Raw genomic sequence first — 22903 nt, forward strand, 5'->3', positions numbered from 1 at the left:
TCAAACCTTAACTTCCCCTGCACGAAAATAAGTAATGAGGCGCTTACACCGAGTACTCTCTTATCGCTTCGATAAAAGCAAACGAATGTAGAGATGGTTTGGCCATCACACCGCTTACACCATAATGGAGGGAGTTCTCATTCAGAAAAATGGCATTTGCATAAAAAGAAAATTATAATCTTTGAATCTATTTAATTTATATAAACATTTAGATGTCAAATTATCAAAAGAAAAAAAATGTCCAATTTCTGTGTGGAACTTTTTTAGGGATGGTTAGGGAACTTTTTTTATAACACATAAACAAAAATTCCTGTTTCGGCAAAAATAAACTTTCCACCACTTTAAATCGTGCTAACATTTTTGTTACGGAGCGCCAGTATGGGGAGATCATACAAGTGTTTATGTTCTTTATTAGCTTTTTAATAATTCCTATGTTCTTTGTTAAAGATGTCAAGACTTTTATTGGTTAATTGCAACATAACACTTAATTGTTGGATACTTTTTATTAACAAATTATTTTCTCTTTTTTTATGGTAGGCTACCGTCAGTGAAGTCACATCAGCCCCCAATTCACTGTGAGGGCCGACGGGGTACTTGATGCTCCGTCCCCAACCCGCTTCCTTACACATTCACCCAAACAACTTTGTACACATATAAATCAATAATAATTGTATAATGAGGAAACCCCTGTTTTCCTTAAACATCGGAACAGCAGGCCTAACAACCCACTCTCAGGCCCAAGGACTAGCATTATGTCGGGTTGCCATGCCTACACGCTCCCTGTAAGGGGCCAAGTGTAATCACTGAGCAACCTTTCTCTACAAGCGGGACACCTGCGTGGGGTTTGCCCCAAAAGCAGCTGTCTGTGTGTTGATCGAGTATGCCTATCCTAACCGATGAGCACGATTCCTTCCTTGCGTTTCAGATCCCCAACGGGCCATCTCTTCAAAACAAATTGGTTATTTTCCAGTTAATATTTAAATTGGCCACACACATCACACCTGTGATATTTTAATTTTCCTATAGGCGTGTATACATGGGGGTTTAGAATAAAAATACATACGCTTTGAAAGAAGTCCTTTATTTAATAAAAAATGTCAGATTACCAATTGGTATTACCTGCCCATTCTTCCGGCTGAAAGATAAGAAAAACAAAAAAATATTATTTATAATAGTAGAAACAATTAAATAATTCAGATGTTTTTAATAGGTCCTATTTAACCAAAGAAATGATTGACATTGATTTATAATTTATATGTAAAATGTGGTTGAGATCAAAAATTATGTATCATGGGAAAAACTCGAACCCACGACCTTCAGCAAATTTTTTATCTTTACCAAAAACATGCATTAATATTATGATTACACGAAATTTGAGTATATAGCAAAAAGAAGGAAATTTGAAAAAAGTTTTAGGTTGAGATGATGAGTTGTTGTCCTGGGAGACCGAAGTCATATAGCTCTGGTTAGAACAGTGGCGTATTAACGTATTTGACTCCAGGAGCGAATTTGCGGAGGCTGAGTTTGACTCCACTAGTGAGACACCAATTTTAAATCTTAACTACACTTTATATAAAACAAGTTTTATAGAGTTTCTAACAAAGCAGTAAAGCCTAGATATATCAAAAATTTGAAGGGATTAAAATTGAAACATTAAAAAAATATTAAAAATGTACCTGGGGTGCTGTAACCCATTCTCCTTCAGGAACACCTGTTGCCTTCTTGGGCAGCAACAACGGAGCAGCAGCAGGAGCCGCGACTGGTTCATCTCCCCAGGATGGCCTAACTGCCGGCTCGCCGTTGTCGGGCCAGTTCTCAGCCACACCTGCGGTGTAATCGGTTTCGACTGGTTTAGCAGGTACTGGTGCTGCGACCTCCTTGGTCACCTGGTCCTCCTTCTCCGCCTCTTCAGGATCTCTGTAGAAATACAGATCGACGACCACGTCCCATTTAGTGTCGCGCTTGATCTTGCCCTTAAAGCGCAGCACCTCCCTGGCAAGGAGCCACCACATCAACCCGATGGAATTGACAGACTGAAAATCAAAATTAATCAATAAACGACTTGTATTCTTCGCATCAATTTGTACAATTAAAGCATAATTTTTTTCCAATAGATGGAATAATCTAATAGTGCTTTTCTTTTATACAACAATAAATTACAAAATATATTCATTTAGTGATATACCTTATTGTTGCAAGGGATGGCAATATCAACATAACGGAGAGGTGAATCAGCATTGCAAAAAGCTATGACGGGAATGTTGACATAGGAGGCTTCAGTGATAGGTTGATGATCGTTCTGAGGATCACTGACAACAAGAAGCCTGGGCTCACGGAAGGCAGCCTTCAAAAAGGAAAAGAAATATTAACAAAAGTTATATTTAACTTTATAATTAAATAGTAGCAGTATCAAAAGTACCTGGATCTGATTGGTAAAAGCACCAGGTGTGAACCTTCCGGCGATGGCTGTAGCACCAGTGTGTGCAGCGAACTTCAACACTGCCCTCTGACCATAAGTTTTAGATGAAATTACAAAAACTTCGCTTGGGTGCTCGATAACAGCGATAGCACGAGCAGCAAGAAGAAGTTTCTCCCAAGTGTGTCTCAAATTAATGATGCGGACACCTAAAATCAAAATATTATTTTAAGCATGCAAAAAACTACTATTTTGTGTCATTAGCATCTCATACCATCAGAACGGCGCTTATAAATGTACTGCTCCATCTGGTAATCTACGTTGTCACTTCCGATGTGAGTGGTAGCACTCAACATCTTAGTCACATCCTCTTCCTTCAGGCTTAAAATATCTAATTTTCCCGACATCTTTAACGATTACGTTAAACAAGGAGTATCCTGTAAATATTACAAGATTGTTATTATTCTTTTTGGAAACAAACATTTTTTTATTGGGAAAAAGACCTGGATATGTAAATTTTTATTTTTTGTTATCGTTTCTTATGATCCATAAAGTTTTGATCTAACTCTCCAGGATACGAGATACAAATAGGACCTTACCTATTTCAAATAACATCATACTCATCCATTTATAATTTTTATGCAATTATGAGTTGAAAAATTGGTGTCAAGAGCAGGACTCATCCGGATATGATCATTGTCAGGAGGTTTGTGAGTTCTAGGCTGAAAATAGAATTTTGAGCAAATTGATGGGCCAGGCTCAATTGTTGAAACTGATGAATCGAAGGTGGAGAGGAGAAAATGTAACTGAGGCAGATTAGTTGAAGGGCAGTGGATTTTCGGTTTAACTGAGCGGAGCACCAAAGCATTTCGCTTTGAAATTTGTCCTAATAATAAAAGGGATGCCATGAGCCTCTTACCACTTATAACAAAATATGTGAAACTTGTGACAACAATAATCTACAACCAGTAGAAGGAAAGCATAAAGAAGATTGATCAAAATGAAATATTCTCATCAGACGGTCAACCACGCTTTTCATTTTCTTGACATAGATACTCTTGCACACACGCAAACCATCGAATCAACATGGTGGGCCATGAAATGCAAGCTACATGGAGGATTTCACGATATTCATCCACATCTTTATGAATTCTTATGGATAAGGCAATTTCAAATAACGAAAGCTGATCAGTTCTTGTAGTTCGTCCAAATTATTAAAACTTTGTACAATCTGAATTCAGCTGATTAACAACTTTGGCATTTATGTCATCAATAAAATCAACTTATCGGCTAATCATGGAGTTATTTTGTATGGGTAGTGTTTAATGGCCGTTAATTAATTATTTGGAGATAGTGAGACCACCAGACCACATCTCACGATCTCCAAATAATCGTTATTTGTATACTTTTCCTGAACACAACTCATGGGGCAGAACCATAGTTTTGATAACTATTGTTCTGCCCCATATTAGAAAAACCAAATTTGGTGTAAAATAATTATGCTTAGTGAATTTCCAGTTCCTACAGTGTAGGAAACCAATTCACTCGATATTCCAATTAATTATTCTTTTTATCTAAGGTTTTTTGTTGAGATGAAAAATTAATCGAGCGAGATTCAAACCCACCACCTTCGGCTCAATATGTCGCTTCTCTAACCACTTGAGCTATCGTGACTTCGATCCCCTCGGACACCAACTTCCAATCTCAACCTACAATCTTTCAAATTTTGCCATTTTTCAAATGTTGTGTGATCACAGAAACTTATCAAGTGGCCACGGGTTGCTGTTTAGTGAAGTGATACTTCTTCACTTATTAAATATTAATCCATTTATGTTTAGTGATATAATTGACCAAATTACTTATTTCAATTAATTATACTTTTTATGTAAGGTCTTGTTTGAGATAGGGAGTTGGTGTCCGAGTGGATTGAACTCACGATGGCTCAAATGATTGGTGTAGCGACATATCGAGCCGAAGATCATGGGTTTGAATCCCGCTTGTGGCACTTACTTTTCATCTCAACCAAGACCTTGCATAAAAAAAATAATTAATTGAAATTTTATATTAATGTTGAGTTAGTTATAAGCATTATATTGTATATATATTTATTGAGGGGGGGGGGGTTGACCCGTAAAATAAACTATTGAAATTAGGATTTCTTAAGTAACGAGAAAAAACTTTAATCGAAAGGAAAATATAAATTTTGTTGCCCAATTTTGAAATAAACAATAAAATACGAGTGCGTTTTTTTATCTCGTGTATAGAACAAAACTGTATTGCAGATTTTAAATAAAAATGTGGTCATCTTTAGAAGTTAACATAATAACCCGTAGGGATAAAAAAAAAAAATGAACGGGAATAACCTAAATATTACACATGGAAGAATTATCAAAAATTATTTTTCAAACAATTGAATCAGGAGTTTTAAGTAAAGAGAAAAAAACATTAATCTAAATGCAGATATAGATTTTGTACAATTTTGAAAACGTGCTTCGCCTTGAGGACTAGGGGTGGACACGTGGTCCGGCGGGCGGTGGTAATTTTCCCTAAGAGTTTCACTTTACCACCTATGAACCGAAATTCTTCCATTTGTACTTAAATTCCGTAAATAAACCCGAGGGAAAATAATCGAAAAAAAAGCATAAAAACTCAATATTTGAGATAGCTATGGAACGTTTGACTTACGTATACGATGCCACTGGGAACTTTCCAAATTGGAATGGGCCGATCCAGAAAGGAAGGTTAGACGTTAACAGCGGAAAGATGGGAAGCGTCGTATAATCGATTAAACGTTCAAATCGATTTACATGTATTTATTATTAATAAATAAATATCACAAAAAACAATAAACATTATCTTGTAAGTCAAACTAATACGACTGCGCACTACTTTTTTTAAAATATTTTCTTTACATATATTTATTTTAAAAATCTACAAAATGTGATCCAATATAAAAGTCGCTAATATCGATTAAAAATCGATTCCTGACTGGTCAATTTTTTAACTTGTTGAAGTAAAAAAGTCTATATAAATAATAAAGGAATCAATAGCTTACATATAGAAAGCCAAAAATATTAGACAAAATACATATTCTCCATTGATAAAGATTTTATTTTTAATTCATCACTAGCATACAGTTCCGCCATGCTGACTGCAGTGCGTGCACACAATAATTAACTAGATTATACAATAATTCCAAAGCATCTTGAGGATTATTTGTCAAGTCTGTTGATATCTGCGGAGGTTTGTCAGTACGAATTTTTTGGATGTATAATTAAAATCCCTTTCCAAAAAAAAGCAATTCAAGATAGCAACGTTGGACGTTTTTAACAAAAAATGAGTTTCGTCCTTAGTCAATTAGTTATCGTCTCCTAAGTTCAGAGGTTCGTCCTTATCGGTGGTTACCCCCGTCGGCATGGGCCGTTGATTAACCGTCGGTTGCTGGGGACCGTTCTCATAATTTCGTCCACATTTCGAATTTCGCTCCCGACGTCGACGGTCGTTCACTTCGAAAAAAAAACCAGTTTAAATTTCATTTCATAATTTTAATTCAAATTTCCATAAACGAAATGTCGGACAACTACAGGTCGCCCTTCTCGACGAGGTACTCATCGCCGCAGATGCAGTATGTCTTCTCGGACGATAACAAGTTCAAGACATGGAGGAAGCTCTGGATCCTCTTGGCCAAGGCTCAAAAGGTGGGCCCTCATTTTGCCCAATTAATAATTAACAATATTATGCATTTAGTAGATGTACGTCTAATCAGAGCTATTTTCAGCTTAATAATGTAAAATTTTCACATAAATAATTAAATAACTAATTGTAAAATATTCGGTGTGACAAATTTTCAAAAGTGTGCCTTTTCTGAATTATTACTTTGATGCTAAACATCATTGTAATTTCAACTTGCTTCAGTCGATCCTCCCACTTTTAGTGTGCTTATATTGCCTCATTTTCACTTTAATTAAAAGAATTGAAACATTACATTTGAATTAAAAAGATTGATTAAAATTAATTGAAACTGATCCAATAAACAAAAATGTTTAAATAGAGCATAATTCTAATTATAGCTAAAATGAAGCTTTTTAAATGTTGTATATTTTTTGAATAAATGCACGACTGCACAAGATCCTTGACACTTCAGCAGTTGTCACAGCCCCCCTAACTTGAAAGTGCTTAATGTTTTACTTTTCAACTTTATAAAAAGATTTTTAACTTTCAAAATTTCAAACTAATTGGACAGAATTTTTTTTAACAAGCATATATTTCAGTGGATAATCCCATGATGACAAAAAGCCTTGTTCATTTTCAGTTTCAGTGTGCTATCGCTACTCAAAATTCAGAGTATTTCAATTTTTGCTCTTCTCTAAACAAATCCTTGATCTTTTCTTTGATTATCAAGGATTGTTTTTCAATGTGATTAAATGCTTATATTTTTTACTTTGCTTTCTTGACTTTACTTGCTAATTAAACACTAATAAGGGGCATTTTTTTTTTTTTCAATTTGATATATGGTAAAATGTTTGAGTGGAAATTATTCTCAAATAGGGAATTTTAAGGGAGAAAATATTAGGAAGCAGAAGTTCCATTGAACTTTTTCAGCTTCAGGCTGCTGTCACAACCCTAACTTCAAAGTGTTTAATAATTCACCCTTTCAATTCATTAAAACATAAACTGTACATATTTCAAACTAATTGAACAAAATATTTTTTTCAATTTTAGGTAAAAAATTGAAAGTAGTTCAATTTTCAGTTATTCTACCATGATGCAACATGAGAGAATCTTTTAGAAATATTAACTGTATTGCAAAAAATCTTTGATCTTTTCTTTGATTATCAAGGGTTATTTTGCAAAATGATTAAATGCTTACATTTTTTATCTTGCTAATTAAACATTAATTAGAGGAATTTTTTAAAATTTGAAGTATATATTTCGATGGAGACCATTCTGAAATAGAGAATTGTAAGGGGGGAAACATTCCAAAGCAGAAGTTCCATTGATCTTATTCAGTTTCAGGCTGCTGTCACAACTCTAACTTAGTGCTTAATGTTTCACTTCAATAAAAAATAATTCCAATTAATTATTCTTTTTATCTAAGGTTTTTGGCTGAGATGAAAAATTAGTGACATGAGCGAGTTTCGAACCACGGCCTTCAGCTCAATACGGAGTTGATGTCCGAAAGGATCAAAGTCATGATAGCTCAAGTGGTTACAGCAGTGGTGTATCGAGCTGAAGGTCCTGAGTTCAGATCCCGCTCATGACACTAATTTTTCATTTCAACCAAAAACCTTAGATTGAAAGTATAATTAATTGGAATGATTAATATAGTCAATTATTACCACTAAGCAAATATATTGAATTAATTTAAAAAATAAATTAACATAGTTAAAACTAACTGAATGATTTTTTTTTTTTTTAATTCAAGACAAAAAATTTAAGAATTTCAATTTTCAGTTTATTCTACCATGATGCAATTTGGGAAATCTTTTCAAAATAACCAAATAGAAAAAAGAACCTTGATTTTCTTCACCTTCAGGCTGCTATCACAAGCGAAACTTGTACTTTCTTAAAACTTTTACAATGCTAATTAAACACTAATCTGAAGAATTGTAGGGTTTTTTGTTTTTTTTAATCTTTTTCAGCTTCATGGTACTATCAAAATCCAAATTTCAAAGTGTTTGAATTATTATATTTTTCACTTTACTAATAAGATTTTTAAATGTGAAGCTGTAAGACTTTTTTTTGAAAAGTTGAGTTTTCTGATAACCATGATGGAAAAGATCTTCTCTCTTGTCATGATCACCCCTTCCCCCAGCTCAATGTTTATTTTTTCTCATTACTAAAAAGAAATCTTCAATTTGAAACTGATCCAACAAATTAAAAAAAAAAATTGGGGCAAAAGTGATGATGCGTAAGATCATCTTTTATCCTTTCCTCAACTTCAAAGTGCTTAACTATTTTAAATTTTCATTTGACTAAACAAATGCTAAAATGTCTGGTGTTGACATATTCACAAACAAGTGAATATTTTGTTGGAAAATCATCTCTAAGTAAAAGATTCTTGATCTTTTTCAGATTCGGCTTTTTTCACTGCCCCAACTAACTATCAAATGTTCTTAAATATTTTAATTTCCTACTTTAACAATAGTGAATATTTTGTGGGAAAATTGTCTTAAAGGAAAATATTGTTGATCTTTTTCATAATGACACCGCCTTTACTATTCAACTTCAAAGTACATAAATCTTTTAATTTTTCACTTTACTAAGTAAATGATAAATGAAGATACTTGATCATTTGCAGCTTCAGGGTTGTCACTAACCTAATTTCAAATGCTTAAATATTTTAATTTTGAACTTTGTTAATTAAATGATTATTAAAGGGATCTAAAGTCTGTATTGGAAAATACTTGGGGAGAAAACTCTAATAATATTTAGGGTGATATTCTTGTAAATGAAAGAGCCTTGATGTTTTTAAGCTTCACGGTGCTATCAAAACCCCAGCTTAACAAAACTTAAATTTTTTAATTTTCCACTTTACTATTTAAACACTATGAGAGTAATTTAAACAGGATTTGTGAAAAAATTGTACTGTTGTAAAATAATTATAAGGAAGAATATCAAAATCATAGTGGATTTAATCTGGAAAAAATGTCAGTGTAGCAAAAGATCCTTTCTCTTCTTCAACTGACTATATTTTACTAATTAAATGCTAATAAGGGTAAGTGTAAAAGAGATTTTTATGAAATTGAAACCATAGTCAAAAATTTGTCATGCCTTAATAAATAAAGATTTTGCAACATAACAAGAGACCACCAAGTAAGCATCAAAGTACTTAAGTATTTAACTTTTTTACCAAAGAATCAGTGGTTAAAAGGATTTTTGAATACTACCATGACAATCGGAATGCTCTTTAATATTTTCCAGTACCTTAAATGACATAAATATTGAAAATTCAGGGGAAAAGTTTTTAAAAAGTAAAAAAAAATTATATTGATGGAAGAAATCGGGACAGGGTTAAATAATAGTGAACATTTTCAGAAAAATTGTCATGCTGTAATCACTACACCCCCTCAACTTCAAAGTATTTAAATATTTAACTTTTTAACTTTACCATTTAAATATACAAATATGCAGACATTTAAAGTATTTTTTACTTTACTTTTCAATATTAATATAAAAGTAAGTGTTTATATGGTGCATATTGTAATTTTATTTTTTAGTTTGAGTTTGAAAGTGTGAAAAACAACCTTAACAAACAAAAATTCCCCATTTTTAACATACACATTAAATGTTGCCATCTTGCCTTGATATCTACCCAAACATTAAAGTATATAAATATTTAACGTTTTTACCAAAAAAAAAAAAAAAAAGCTTTGGGAATTTAAAGAGATTAGTGCGAGTTCAAAAGTGTGAAAGACAATTTTAAAAACAAAACAATAAAACAACGTTAATTGGTGTATTTTGTCATGATAATAGGATCATGCTATGCCAAAGATTGAGAAGATTAGAAAAGAGGGAGTGAAAAAAAGCATTGTAAAAATAGAGTATACTTTCTGAATAATCACTCTGATTTAAAAGATCCTTGAGGATTGCTCCATGGTGTAATCACTAAACCAAACATCAACATGCTAAAATATTGAATTTTCTTTCATTTTATCAAAATACTAAATGGGAATTTAGAGTATATTTTTTGCATTAATTAAGTTTTATTTTTTATTATCAACTCTATAAAATACCTTTAAAAAGTAACAGTCCTTAGTGTTACAGCAATAGTGTAAATTTTTATGTTATTCTAATCCCCTTCAGACTCACTAATAACGTATTGTATACTATATCTTAAAGCCATCATCGGAATCACAATTTTAAATAACTTTTAAACAAAGAAATCTAAGGATAATTGATATACGTAGTTTGATTGTTTTTGAAAATCTAATAAACTATTTAAAAAAAGAACTTACAGGTCTTTTATAGTGTATCTTTAAGCATTACTTAGATAGTGTATTAATATAAGTATTTAGATGCTGAAAATCCATGGTCGAAGATTTAAATACGTAAATATTTACTAGTTCCCTTTAAAATAAAATAACAGAAGTTCTTAACAACATTTTCTACATGAAAAAAGTAATGACAAAGAAGTGTTTAATATCTAACTTTCATGGTTGATGATGAGTTTTGGTCTGCGAGTTGGTGAACTCATGCTGAATCGGCACTACTCATTGAGTTACCTATCGAACCTAGAACCACTAGAGTGAAGTTGTTAAATTTTATACGTTTCTATAACAAACCAAACCAAATTATGCTAAAACATCTTGATATTTACTAGTGAGATGTGAGGTACAGTACCCAGGGAAATATTATAAATTATTAAGTCAGATTCTAGCTTTGTCATCATCGCTATACCAAAATACACTGTAACAAACCAATATCTTAACCAATTAAGCATCTTCAAGTAGTTTTAAGCTGTCAATAAATTCAATTGCTACCATTTGCTAATTATATCTTTCATTTGTTAAAATACATCTAAAAAAAAGAACCCATTTCATAAATAGTGTACTATCCTTCATGGGCCAGCATACCATAAAAAATAAAAATAAAACTAATTTTTTTAGTTGTTAAACTAGTATTTTTTTATTGTCTCATTCAAGTTTAACTGATGTAAACAGCATACAGATTTTTTCAAAATTCTTTTTGTTCTGATGTTTTTCCACTGAAAAAAGTCCATTTAGAAGTAGTTTTGGATTTGAATTTATGGCCGCCGAGATTGGAAATGAATTTCAGGGTTGAATCACTGTGTCAACGTTCTAACCACTGACGCCCCTGAAAATTTATATACTCTAAAATAAAAATTATTAAATTTAATTATTTATTAATATTCATATTAATGTGATAATGTTCTTATACAAATAAAACTGAATTAAATCTTTATTTTTCATTATTCTTGGGGTCCGCAGTGCTCAAGTGGTTAGGGCGACTCATAGCCTAGTGGATCTGGGTTCGAATCCTGGTAGAGCCATGGTGTTTTAATTGACAAGTGTGAAAAATGAATTGTAAAGTGGTCTAACAGTCCTTAAAAATCCAATGGGTAGTTGAGTGTTAAGCCCTCCTGGAAGACATAAATTAATTATTTTACTTACTTTTATTTCATTATTCTCAGATCACCATAAATGCACCAAATTTTAGAACCCGCAAACATGTAACTTGTTTGTCAACAAGAGCTATAGCAGACTTTTAAAGAATTATTGTAAAACTGAAAACCCTATTTTCACCATTTAGATTTGTTAGGTGCATTTCAGTTTCTCTTCATCTTCAGTGCTGGGTCTATAAGGAAAAGTAATTTTGCTAATAGTAAGTACTCTTAACTGCCTGTTGGGTGTCGTGGGCAATGTATTCCAAAATTCCAGGGGCAGTTGGGGTTTAAACTCACAACTGCTAGCTGGCTAAAGCATGCCCTAAGCATTCAACTATCGCAGTCCTTAAATACTGTTTGTTTTTATTTTATTTTTTTTTTCTTTATCTTAGCTGCTACCACATCTTCAAACTTACTTCTGGACAATATTACATATCACATAAATGCTCAACATAAGTCCCTGCTATGTTTTTCAAAATAATTTAACTAAATTAATCATTAAACAAACAGATATTTTTTCTCATAATGAAAATTTTTTTCAATGTATAAAAGTAATGGTTCCAAAAGAAAAAACACAATTTGTTTTTGTTGATAATTATAGATTATCTACTCAAAAGATAAAATAACTGCGTTATTTGTAAAGGAAGCCCATCTAAAATAACACTACCGGCATTTTATATTGTTACGAGTTCCCAAAATAAGTGGACAATTTTTATTGTTTGTTATTAATTATTAATGTTTACTACAAAACATGAAACTTCAGCTTTTTTAACAACTTAACAATTTATGAATTAATTTACTAGTTTTCCTATTTTTGAATAAATTTGTCAGCATGGTTAAAAATACCAAGATCAATGAAATTTAAATAACTCTGCACTCGGAAACTATTATTTAAAACCTGGTTACGTATAAGAATTATCAGCTGTGATTATGCCTTCGATGGGGTTCTATTTGACAGATAAATTAAATTATCTAGTCATTTAAAATAAACTGGTATTGAACCAAGGTCATTTTTTTTTTTTTTTTTTTTAATTGATGGAAATGATCAAATTTCAAAAACAGCTTGTAAAGGTTTTTCACTGATATCAACTGTGTGTTCAAATGGTTTGTTTTACTCTGTCTATGATTTTTCTTGTAACTGTCGGTTTTGTGGTATTTGTGTAATTGATTTTTAAAGGTGTTTTATATTAATACAAATATAATTTTTAAGTATTAATTTATTCAAGATATTTTTTTAATAATCATGTTAAAATACAAACTACTTTTATACGTAAAAATCTATTATAACAAAAAGAAAAAATTATATTTTGTAGCAAGCTATAAAAATATATTATAAAACAAAGTGTCTCAACACAAATATAATTAATAAGAAATTAATGCGAAATAAAATATTCTTCTTAAAAACAATCATGATACAGATACACAAACTTTTTTTTGTACTCTACATACTTTTCTTTATACATTTTTTGAAGAAAAAAGAAATATAGCAAATAGAATTTTCTGAGAGCTGACCATACTTATTGATCTTATTCTGTTGTTTTTTTCTTATATTTCACAATCTTAGGGTTTTACATTTTGATAAAGACTGACCTTTTAATGGTTTTTCAGATAGTTATTTTTTTATCTAATAACTATAGTTATGTAAAGAATTTGACGCGAAGATTACATAAGTTCTAGTCATTGATGTAAAGTAATGACATATTCAGACTGTTAGCAATAAATGGTATTGTCATAAAAAAGTTCATTACAATTACAGTCATCTGTTAACTAATCAAATCAATGTTTGTAATAAAATGCCAATTTATTTTGTCATATATGAACACATATTGTGTTGAATAATAATTAAAAGGAGGCCTTTTTAACTTTAAGTACTTCAAACATTATTTTTTCATGAAATTGTGAAGTAAAAAATGACATTTTAGTCAGATGGGAATAGTTTTGGGTTATATATTTTATTTTTAACCAATAGATCAAATTTTACAAAAAAAATTGTATCATGGGTGCACGCTTAACATTAACAAAAAATTAAATATTTGCTGATGAGTATGCAAAATCAGAAACTATGGAGTGTATTACCTATATTCTTACTAAATATATAAAAAATATAAAACAAAATTATTATAAAATTTTGGGCAAAGAATGCCTTCTAACAAACTAACTAGTTGGCCTATTTACAAAATAACTCGTTTACACTTATGATAAGAATTAATTTGAACTTATAGTGCTGGATTTGAATTGTCCTGTGCATTTGTCCAAAAAAAAAAAAAAAGTATTTATTCTTACTCTGTATTTAACTCCATTGTCAGAATAATACAATAAATAATCTATTTTATCAACCTCTTGGTAAGATCAGTGGATGAATAAAAAGCAATTAATGTTTAAAAAAGGTCGTTCTTTTTAACTATATGGAAAAAAGTCAACACTGTGTCAATTAGATAGACAGCGCCTTCAATTATGCAAAGACTTCCTACTGCGAACCCAACTTGCTTTTCTGTTGAAATGGGCTGGAAGTGATTCATGTTCTGGTAGCCGGCCCAGTAGTGGAGGGCAACGCCTCCGACCGCGACAAACATTATTGTTCCAACAATATTCATGATTATGTCCTTCATAACAGAAAAAAATAATTAAGCTCATTAGTGGATAAAAGGCAAATTTAAATACTCACAACAACGCTGGCTTTGTGTTTTGTTGTACCAAAACAGAATGCCATGAGTATGACAGAAGTGTAGATGAAAAATCCAACAAGGACGCCCGAAGCAACAACCTCAGCTGTTGCATCCTTCTCCTCGTTCAAGTTCCACGTTCCTCCAATTCCCAAGAATTGACCAGAATAACCATATCGGTAAAGGAAAATGACTATTAAATTTATCACCTAAAAAGAAAACGTTAAATATGTAGTTTATTTACTTTATAAGACAACGCCAAAAGCTTATTGTTATTTCTTTAACAATTCTATTTTTTGGAGGACCACAGTGGCTGAGGGGTTAGGATATTCCAGTATTTGTCAGACTAGTGGGGCTGGGTTCGAATCCCGGTGTAGCCCATGGAATTTTAATTGGTCAAAATATATAAAAGTGACATATTTTGTCCCTTTGTCAGCAACACCCATTGGGTAGTTGGACGTTAACCCTTTCTGTATGATAAGATTTACATTAATTATATTTTTTCATGGACAGTTTTAGGGCATTTACATATTAATTTTCATAAGTTCATTTAGTGCGCTTTAAATAAATTTTATTTTACAGTTCAGCTACGGTTTAATTACAATTTTATGACACATTCTTATTTACAGGAATCCTACGAGTTAAATACAAAACTACTGTTTTTTTGATATAATTATATTTTTTAAATATTTGAAATAAGTAAAATAAATAATAAATAAGTCCGAACATTTGAACTCAAAAAGTAAAAATATTTATTGTTATTATTTGTAAAATAATTTAAAATGTTTGTGGATTTGGTTGTTCTGTAAGTTGTTGAATATCTGTTTACAATTTCAACACCATTGACCTCATTGGCTTGTTTTCGGTGTGATTACAACATGAACATGACGGAGCGGGATTATCATAGGTGTTGAAACTAATGAACAAATTAGAATGTTGATTATCATGATCACAATTAAAGAGATAAATTAAATGTGATTTACATTGATGTTTTCATTAATCACTTTTACATGGGGCATTTTCATGTGTTGTTATTTTTTGTTCAGATTTAAAAAAAAAAAAGCTATTGACCTAGTTTTATTAACATCCTAATCTTATTACCTGAACATATTAAATGTTTCATTACAAAAATTATTATTATTATTTTTTTTAAGGAATATACCATTACTTTTAAATATATTGCAAATATAATTGTAAAAAAAATTACATAAAAACTCGTGACATTTTATTTATGATAATAAAGTGTTAAAATTTATATAATATAGATTATATTAATTTTGCACTCCACTTGTGTTGTCTGACAAGTAGATATTGTTCCCTCTGTCAAAATATCCTTCTCAATCTCCTTTTGCCTTCTTGCACAAAACTGTCTTCCTTATTATAATACACTTACCAATTTTATGACTTTGATGAAAATAGTAATTATAGTTTCCATATCCATAATTGGCAACAATTAAAACGTACACCTGCGGACGTGGGCATTCAGGCTCAACTGGAAAAGATAACTTATATATCTTATCTACTCTTGTTTGTTAGTGATATTACTCATTACCACACCTTGCTTCACTCGAACGGATTATCAATAACGCAAAGTTTTTTATTATACAATTTTTGTGAATTCAAATACATTGGAGGGTGACGAATTTATATGAAAGTCACTCACTAATCATATAGTAGTCATATGTCAAAAAAAGATCAATATATCAAAATATAGTCAAAATTGTTAAACTGATGAAGTTAGTATTTTACAATAAACAGAAATAAAATTAAAACCTAATGCCACAGACTCATTTTCATTGTCCAATGTGCTCTCAAATAAACTGCTGAAAAATGAATAGGGATATTGCCAATTTTGTAGTATTTACTTTCCTTAGCATTTTTATTGCATTTAAATGTATAAGAAATTATTATATTTTTTACCAAAGGAAAATTTAATTAAAGGATTTTGAAAAATAACAAAATAAAAGATTTTATTTCAATAATTTTGTTTATTGGACACAATAATTTTTTTTAAACAATTAATACCGTGTATAATGGTCCTGCTAGCTAAAACCTCTGTGTACCTGTTAGGTGTTAATAAGGTTGTCACTAATTTCATAAAGAATTTCTCCATTGACGTTGCAACGCTGCATTCAGTTGTTGCAGGTCAACTGGCGGTGGATGGTGATCAAAAAGCCTTTTCTGCAATACATCCCACACGTGCTCAATGGTATTGAGGTCTGGAGACAATGGGAAATTACCAAGTTTTCTAAACATTGATGAACAACTCTGCCTCTATAAGGTCTGACATTGCCATCCAGAAATTGAAATTACTTGCCTAGATTCCTGATTTGAGGGGTATATTCCTAGATAATTTCTTGGACATAACAGACTGCAGTGAGGTTGCCTTCAACAATAGTCCGGTTCATCCTCCAATGTAAATCCCAGCCCAGACCAAACACCATCTTCAAACTGCACTGAAGGGAGCACGAATTGTAAGCATGCTCTTGGTAGACTCTTCGGCACCTGCTATCACTACAGACTCATAGTAACAGACTATGATGAGACAGATATGACTTATCAGTAAGCATAAGAGCATTCCAATTGGCAGCAATTCTCTTCTAGGCACTCGCTGCACAATTATTCTTCTCAGTAGTTGTGGCAGGCTGTTGCTGCAGGTCGTCTCAAAGGGACATACGATGTGAGGATCTCGATGACTCATTCACACAATATTGCTTAATTCTGGTTCAAGATGTCTTTCCATGGTTAAAGAGAATACAACTGGATTAAAATGGTGAAAAGACAAGAAAAGGTGCTTATGTACGGAATGAATATTCTTTATGTCTACTATTCTTAAGTAAATCCGTTTTTAAAAATGAGTGAAACATTTGTTTGTTTTTAGTTTGTATTTTCTATTTTATTTTATCCAACTTGTTTTTGGTTTGTATTTTCTATTTTGTTTTATCCAAGTTCATAAACAAAATTGACACATGTTATTATATTATTTTTACCATGTTTGAATGTTTCAAGATAAGAGCTGTTTTGTCATCATACCAATGTTCTGACTGTGAATCTAAAACTGAAACAGAAGTCAAACATTGACACATCGTTGTCATTGAGAATAGTTTTGCAATAACTTCACTATTTGTCATTTGATTCTTTATTAAAAGGGCAACTGTGGAATATTTATTATATACTATTCTTTAAATTTATTTATTTATTATTATTAAATCCTTAGATTTCGTGGTCCGATTGACTTCTTTCAATTAATTAATCTTTATGTAAGGTATTGGTTGAAGTGGATCGAAGTCACGAGAGCTCAAGTATGGGTGGGTTCAAATCCCGCTCGTGACACTGACTTTTTTATTTCAACCAATACCTTACATAAAGATTAATTTATTGAAGGAAAATATTATTATTTTATGTGGGTATTTCAACTGTGATGTCAAATGAACCTTCAGGGTGGTGGCATTTTTGAAAAAAAAAAGAGCCCATTTGTATGTCAGGATCGAATGCAGGGCTGCTGGATTCAAACTAGGACCTTTACCTTAGCGTCTACCTACTAGGACTGCAGACCAAGCGGTAGTGCAGTCATGTACCCATTGAACACAAAGGAGCCCCAAAGTATGCAAGTTTTCATCACTTTGATTCCCATCATATTTGAATTCCCTAGATTTTTTTAATGGCCTCCTTTAGTGAATATGTTTTATTACATTACTATTTTATTAACATTTACTTTGAAGTAAAGAAAGTTGGAAGAGCAGTATTCTTTCTATTTATTTAAGCTATTATGGGTTTCCTTCCAGGAAAGGTGCAAGTTACTGGCACACCACATAATCTGTAATATATCTTTAACCCCTATCTCTAAATTTAAAAATAAATAAAAAAATAAAAAATTATAAAATTCTCAAAGATAATATCTAAAATATATTCTCTATATATGTTAATTTATTTGTTTTGTTTTAGACGCTTGGCTTGGATGTTACCAATGCTCAGATCACCCAAATGGAACACAACCTTGACAATTTGGACCTGGAAGCAGCAGCTGAAGAAGAGAAATCAACCCGCCACGATGTAATGGCCCATGTGCATGTTTTTGCTAAACTTTGCCCTCTTGCTGCTCCTATTATTCATCTCGGAGCAACATCTTGCTATGTCGGCGATAACACTGTAAATATTCAAATCCTTCCTTTAATTACAGTTTCTCTGAATTAATTGTTTCATGCTCTTAAGGACATTATGGTCATGAGAGATGCCCTCGACCTTATCATGCCAAAGCTTGCCACTTGTATTCACCATTTGGCCAACTTCGCCGAAAAGTACAGGGACCTTCCCACCCTCGGGTTTACACATTTACAGTAAGTGGAGAGCTATTACCTGAATGTGCTTTTTTTAAATTAAATCATCTACCTGTATTTTTTTTTTTTTTTTTTTTTTAATTTAAGGCCAGCACAACTGACTACTGTGGGGAAAAGAGCATGTGTTTGGCTCCAGGACATGCTTATGGATGAAAGAGCATTGTCTAGAGTGAAGTCAGATCTTCGATTCCGTGGGGTTAAAGGCACAACTGGAACTCAAGCCTCTTTTCTATCATTATTTAATGGTAAAATGAATTTAAAAAATAGCTATTAGACATTTTAAATTTTTTCTTTTCCAATTAAACAATTTTTTTACATTTTAGGTGATGAGAAAAAAGTCAAAGAGCTTGACAAATTAGTGACTAATCTTGCTGGATTTGACTCTCCTTTTCTAATCTGCGGCCAGACCTACACTCGAAAGATGGACCTGGAAGTAGTTTCGGCCTTGTCGAGCATGGGCGCATCTGTCCACAAGATGTGCAGCGACTTGAGGATCCTCGCAAACATGAAAGAGATTGAGGAGCCGTTTGAAAAGTCCCAAATCGGATCCAGCGCAATGGCGTATAAGAGGAACCCGATGAGAAGCGAAAGATGCTGTGCTCTCTCTAGACATCTGGTTACACTTTACAGCAATGCTGCAAACACTGAAGCTGTTCAGTGGTTGGAAAGATCTCTCGACGATAGTGCCAATAGGTCTGAATTTATATTATGTTATACTGTTACGTCTATTTTACAATAACGGATAAATTTAGGCGAATCACTCTTGCTGAGTCATTCCTCTGTGCTGATGCTCTTCTCATAACTTTGATGAATGTGCTTGAAGGACTCGTCGTCTATCCCAAAGTCATTGAAAGGCATATTGCCGAAGAACTCCCTTTCATGGCGACTGAAAACATAATCATGGCCATGGTCAAGAAAGGTGAAGATCGTCAGGTAACATTCTCATCATCTTACGAGAAAGTACAAATCTGTTGACTGTCTGTAATTTGTAGGAGTGCCATGAGCGGATCAGGGTCCTCTCCCAAGAAGCCGGTGCTCAGGTGAAGATCTTAGGATTGCAGAATGACCTCGTCGAAAGAATCAAGAAGGATCCCTATTTCCAAAAAGTCCTCCCCGAATTGCAGCAAATTCTTAATCCCGCTACATTTATTGGCCGTGCTCCAAATCAGGTAAATAATAACGTTAATCATTTAAGAAAATAGCAGCCACAGTCATCACAATTTAAACCCAGTTGTATTATTTGAATAGTGTGTGGTGATTAGTGACCGTTAATCGATAATTATTCAGAAATCGTGAGATGCGGTCTGGTGTGATGTAAGTTTCAGAAAAGCATTTTCTTTATCGTGCCAATGTTTTGATCTTTATTGAGATCATCTTCAGGGCTTAAAGTGTTTGTCTTCTGTGTAATTGTGCCATTCTTGCGTATCGTGTTGAGAGTCACGCACACTGTGTTCTCTCAACACGACACGCAAGAATGGCACAATTACACAGAAGACAAACACTTTAAGCCCTGAAGATGATCTCAATAAAGATCGAAACATTGGCACGATAAAGAAAATGCTTTTCTGAAACTTACATCACACCAGAAGACCGCATCTCACGATTTCTGAATAATTATTTGAATAGTGTTTAATCTTTTGATATTTGTGATTTGTAATTGAAGTTTTCCATAAGAAAACAGCAATAAAAGGGAATGAAAGATATTTAAAAATCAAATGTGGCAAGAAGACAATACTAGAAGACAAGTGCTAAAACAAATAACTAAAACTGTTTGCCTGAAAACAATTCTAAGACCTTAACTTGCAACAAACTGATTCTTGCCACTGACACAACAAGACATGAAAACATGAAAAAATAAATAGATTTTAAGGTAGAGATTGATCGTAAGAGATGTGCTATTCTGAGTGTGAGATGAAACAAAAACTAAGTGTAAACAAATAGATTTTTCTTGCTTCACTTTTTTTTGGATTTGGATGAGAATCCGGATTATAAAAACTTTGTAAGCTTTTATAATCCATATTTTTATCGTGTATGACTGTGATATTCATAAAGGCGCCAAAATGCCCTTCCACTAACTAGCCATTTAATCGAGGAGGCAGGAAACTTCAACAAGAAGAGGCCTAATGGTAATTATTCAGTGCAGTGTATCAGAAGTGCTTTTGGACAGTTGTTTAAAAATATATAAAAGCCGTATCCTAGTTTAAAAGACTGGAAATTTCTGGGGCATGTTGTTTGTTTGTTGCGTCCATGAAAAATATCCAGCATTTGCCAACCCCCAGCCATTGTACAGCAGCTTTTTTGCAACGGTGATGAGTTTCTTTTCGCATAAAATAAAGAATGAATCTTATACACAAAATAAATAATTAAATAAACAAATTGTAAATCAAACAGTTAATTAATATTAAACTAACAAATCTAGTTGGCATGAAAAAATGAGAAGAAAGTATTTCTTCCTTGTTTTGAAAATCAACTTTTCTTCTCGATTTGATGGATGCCAACAGAAGAACAACTCAGCACAAAAATTTCCAGTATTTAAATTCATTAATTTCGTGGTCTGCTTGACCAATTAATACATTACAATTAATTAAGGTTTTTAGAAAAATGGCAAAAAGGAGGGAAAACTCATAAGGTGGGGTTGAGATAGGAAGTTGATGTCCGAGTGGATCGAGTCACGATAGCTCAAGTGGTAGAGCAGCGGCATATCTAGCCGAAGATCGTGGGTTCGAATCCCGCTCGTGACACTGACTTTTTCATCTCAACTAAAAACCTTAATTAATTGTAATTTCCAGTATTTTAACTAGGACTAGGATACACTTTTTTTTTCTTTTTTTTTTTTAATAAAAATGTGACTGAATAATCCTCAATAGGCCTTTTCTGGTCGAAGTCTCCTGCCTCCTCAGTCGCGTGACTAGTGGAATGGGAGTTTTGGTGGCCTGTGTTGAAGAATATCACTGTCACGTTTAAAAATTTTTTACAGGTATCAGAGTTCCTTGCAGCTGAGGTGAAACCAGTACTGAAAAAATACTCTGGAAAATTAATAGACAAGCCCGTCACCCTCAAAATCTAAATTTGTCGCCATTTATAAGAAGTTTGTTTATTGATTTTACTATATATGAATGCATTGTGTAATTGCTTTTTTCAAATACTGTGCAAATAAATTCATATTTTTATCATAAGTATATATTATTCGTTGTTGCAATCCCCTGATAATAAATTATAGCTGGATTGGTATATCAAACGCATTTTGGCTTTCACCATGTTCAGTGTGTCTGCTATGAAGAGGAGAGAGAGAGAGAGAGACCAAAAGAATCGGGAACAACCAATTTTCAGGTTCATCACCCTGCAGACAAAACAGAGAATCACACCCGCAAAATTATTTTAAAATAATTATTTAGCAACATTGAAAACTCAAAATAAAAAATTATTACACATGCACGTCATTACAATTTTTATTATAAAAGTACTTAACTTCAAAATCAGAATTCAGTATTATTCATTAATTTTCAGTCCCACACTAAAACATTGAAAATAAGTACAAAACGCCAAATAGGAGTGTTTTAGAATAATTTGTAATTGAAAAAACTCCTTCAATTCATTTCAGATCTGCTGATTTCTGGTTTCAAAAAGAAATCATTGCTTTAATCCCCTTTTGGTGGTGAATCTTCACAGTGTATCTCCTTTCTTCTTCAATTGACAATCCTAATCCAGGATAATCTGCTCAGTCGCTGGCCGTCACTGAGCTTGACAGCCTTTACGGTGCAAGTACGGAGCACTTCTTTTAGATAAAGTGCTCCCCAATCTCGCTCCAGCACCACACCGTCCACCTTATACCAGCGAGAATCTAAAAACCAGCCAGTCCTGATGTCGTATTTGTTCGCAGCAATAATGCTGCCGTCAGTTGTCTTTACCTAAAAATATATAAATATCAACATCTGGCATTTAGGAAGATCCTAAAAAATTACCTGGCTGTGGAATCGAAGATCATCCAACCTTTGTATAAGGTAGACATCATTTTGTAGAAAAATACCTCCATAATTCCTGTGAAAGATTTGATTACCTTTTTAGTTTCGTTTGGTTTTTCTAAGCTAAAACTGATTTTTTTCATTATTAATCATCAATACTGATAAATTTTTATAGTTACTATGTTAAGACAATGTGATATGTCAATTATTGAATATGAGTTGACTTGATCATCACTGATAATCAGTCAAGTTGGGATGATTATAGATGATCAAGCTGCACAATTAATTAATTAATAAGTCGCTTCCTCTGTACCTTATTCATAACATTTCTTCGCAATGCAATTAATCATTCAGAGAAAAGTTCTTTAGGGAACTATTTCTTCAAGTATTGTGTATAT

At 32.4% G+C, this 22903-nt stretch overlaps 4 protein-coding genes across 10 annotated transcripts in view; 1 reads left to right on the top strand and 3 right to left on the bottom strand.

The window, feature by feature from the left end:
- Nucleotides 1-1064: 1064 nt before the first annotated feature.
- On the bottom strand, nucleotides 1065-5204 carry LOC106665102 (40S ribosomal protein SA). Its single transcript, XM_014391307.2, has 6 exons — nucleotides 5102-5204; nucleotides 2691-2853; nucleotides 2420-2625; nucleotides 2186-2344; nucleotides 1677-2033; nucleotides 1065-1135 (listed from the first exon to the last, which is right to left on the bottom strand). The coding sequence occupies exons 2-6, from the start codon at nucleotides 2821-2823 to the stop codon at nucleotides 1103-1105; spliced, it is 888 nt and encodes a 295-aa protein (XP_014246793.1). The 5' UTR covers nucleotides 2824-2853; nucleotides 5102-5204; the 3' UTR covers nucleotides 1065-1102.
- Nucleotides 5205-5779: 575 nt separating this feature from the next.
- Nucleotides 5780-21647, top strand: LOC106668410 (adenylosuccinate lyase). Its single transcript, XM_014397160.2, has 8 exons — nucleotides 5780-6114; nucleotides 18152-18355; nucleotides 18419-18543; nucleotides 18631-18788; nucleotides 18867-19236; nucleotides 19296-19476; nucleotides 19536-19712; nucleotides 21521-21647. Exons 1-8 carry the CDS (start codon nucleotides 5986-5988, stop codon nucleotides 21608-21610), a joined length of 1434 nt encoding a protein of 477 aa, XP_014252646.1. The 5' UTR covers nucleotides 5780-5985; the 3' UTR covers nucleotides 21611-21647.
- LOC106668812 (protein snakeskin) lies at nucleotides 13915-15709 on the bottom strand. Its single transcript, XM_014397979.2, has 3 exons — nucleotides 15600-15709; nucleotides 14209-14415; nucleotides 13915-14146 (listed from the first exon to the last, which is right to left on the bottom strand). Exons 1-3 carry the CDS (start codon nucleotides 15645-15647, stop codon nucleotides 13922-13924), a joined length of 480 nt encoding a protein of 159 aa, XP_014253465.1. The 5' UTR covers nucleotides 15648-15709; the 3' UTR covers nucleotides 13915-13921.
- Nucleotides 21648-21976: 329 nt separating the features above from the next.
- The window catches only part of LOC106668523, a 32305-nt gene continuing 31378 nt past the window's right edge, over nucleotides 21977-22903 (bottom strand). For all 7 annotated transcript variants that reach the window (XM_014397642.2, XM_014397473.2, XM_014397557.2 and 4 more), the window contains 2 exons: nucleotides 22506-22581; nucleotides 21977-22451 (listed from right to left, as the gene is read on the bottom strand). In XM_014397642.2, coding sequence (XP_014253128.1) covers nucleotides 22230-22451; nucleotides 22506-22581 — 298 coding nt within the window. In that variant the 3' untranslated portion in view covers nucleotides 21977-22229. The remainder of the gene's footprint in view (nucleotides 22452-22505; nucleotides 22582-22903) is intronic.

Source organism: Cimex lectularius, unplaced genomic scaffold, assembly GCF_000648675.2.
Source record: "Cimex lectularius strain Harlan isolate CLEC.00 unplaced genomic scaffold, Clec_2.1 scaffold279, whole genome shotgun sequence".
NCBI lineage: Eukaryota > Metazoa > Arthropoda > Insecta > Hemiptera > Cimicidae > Cimex > Cimex lectularius.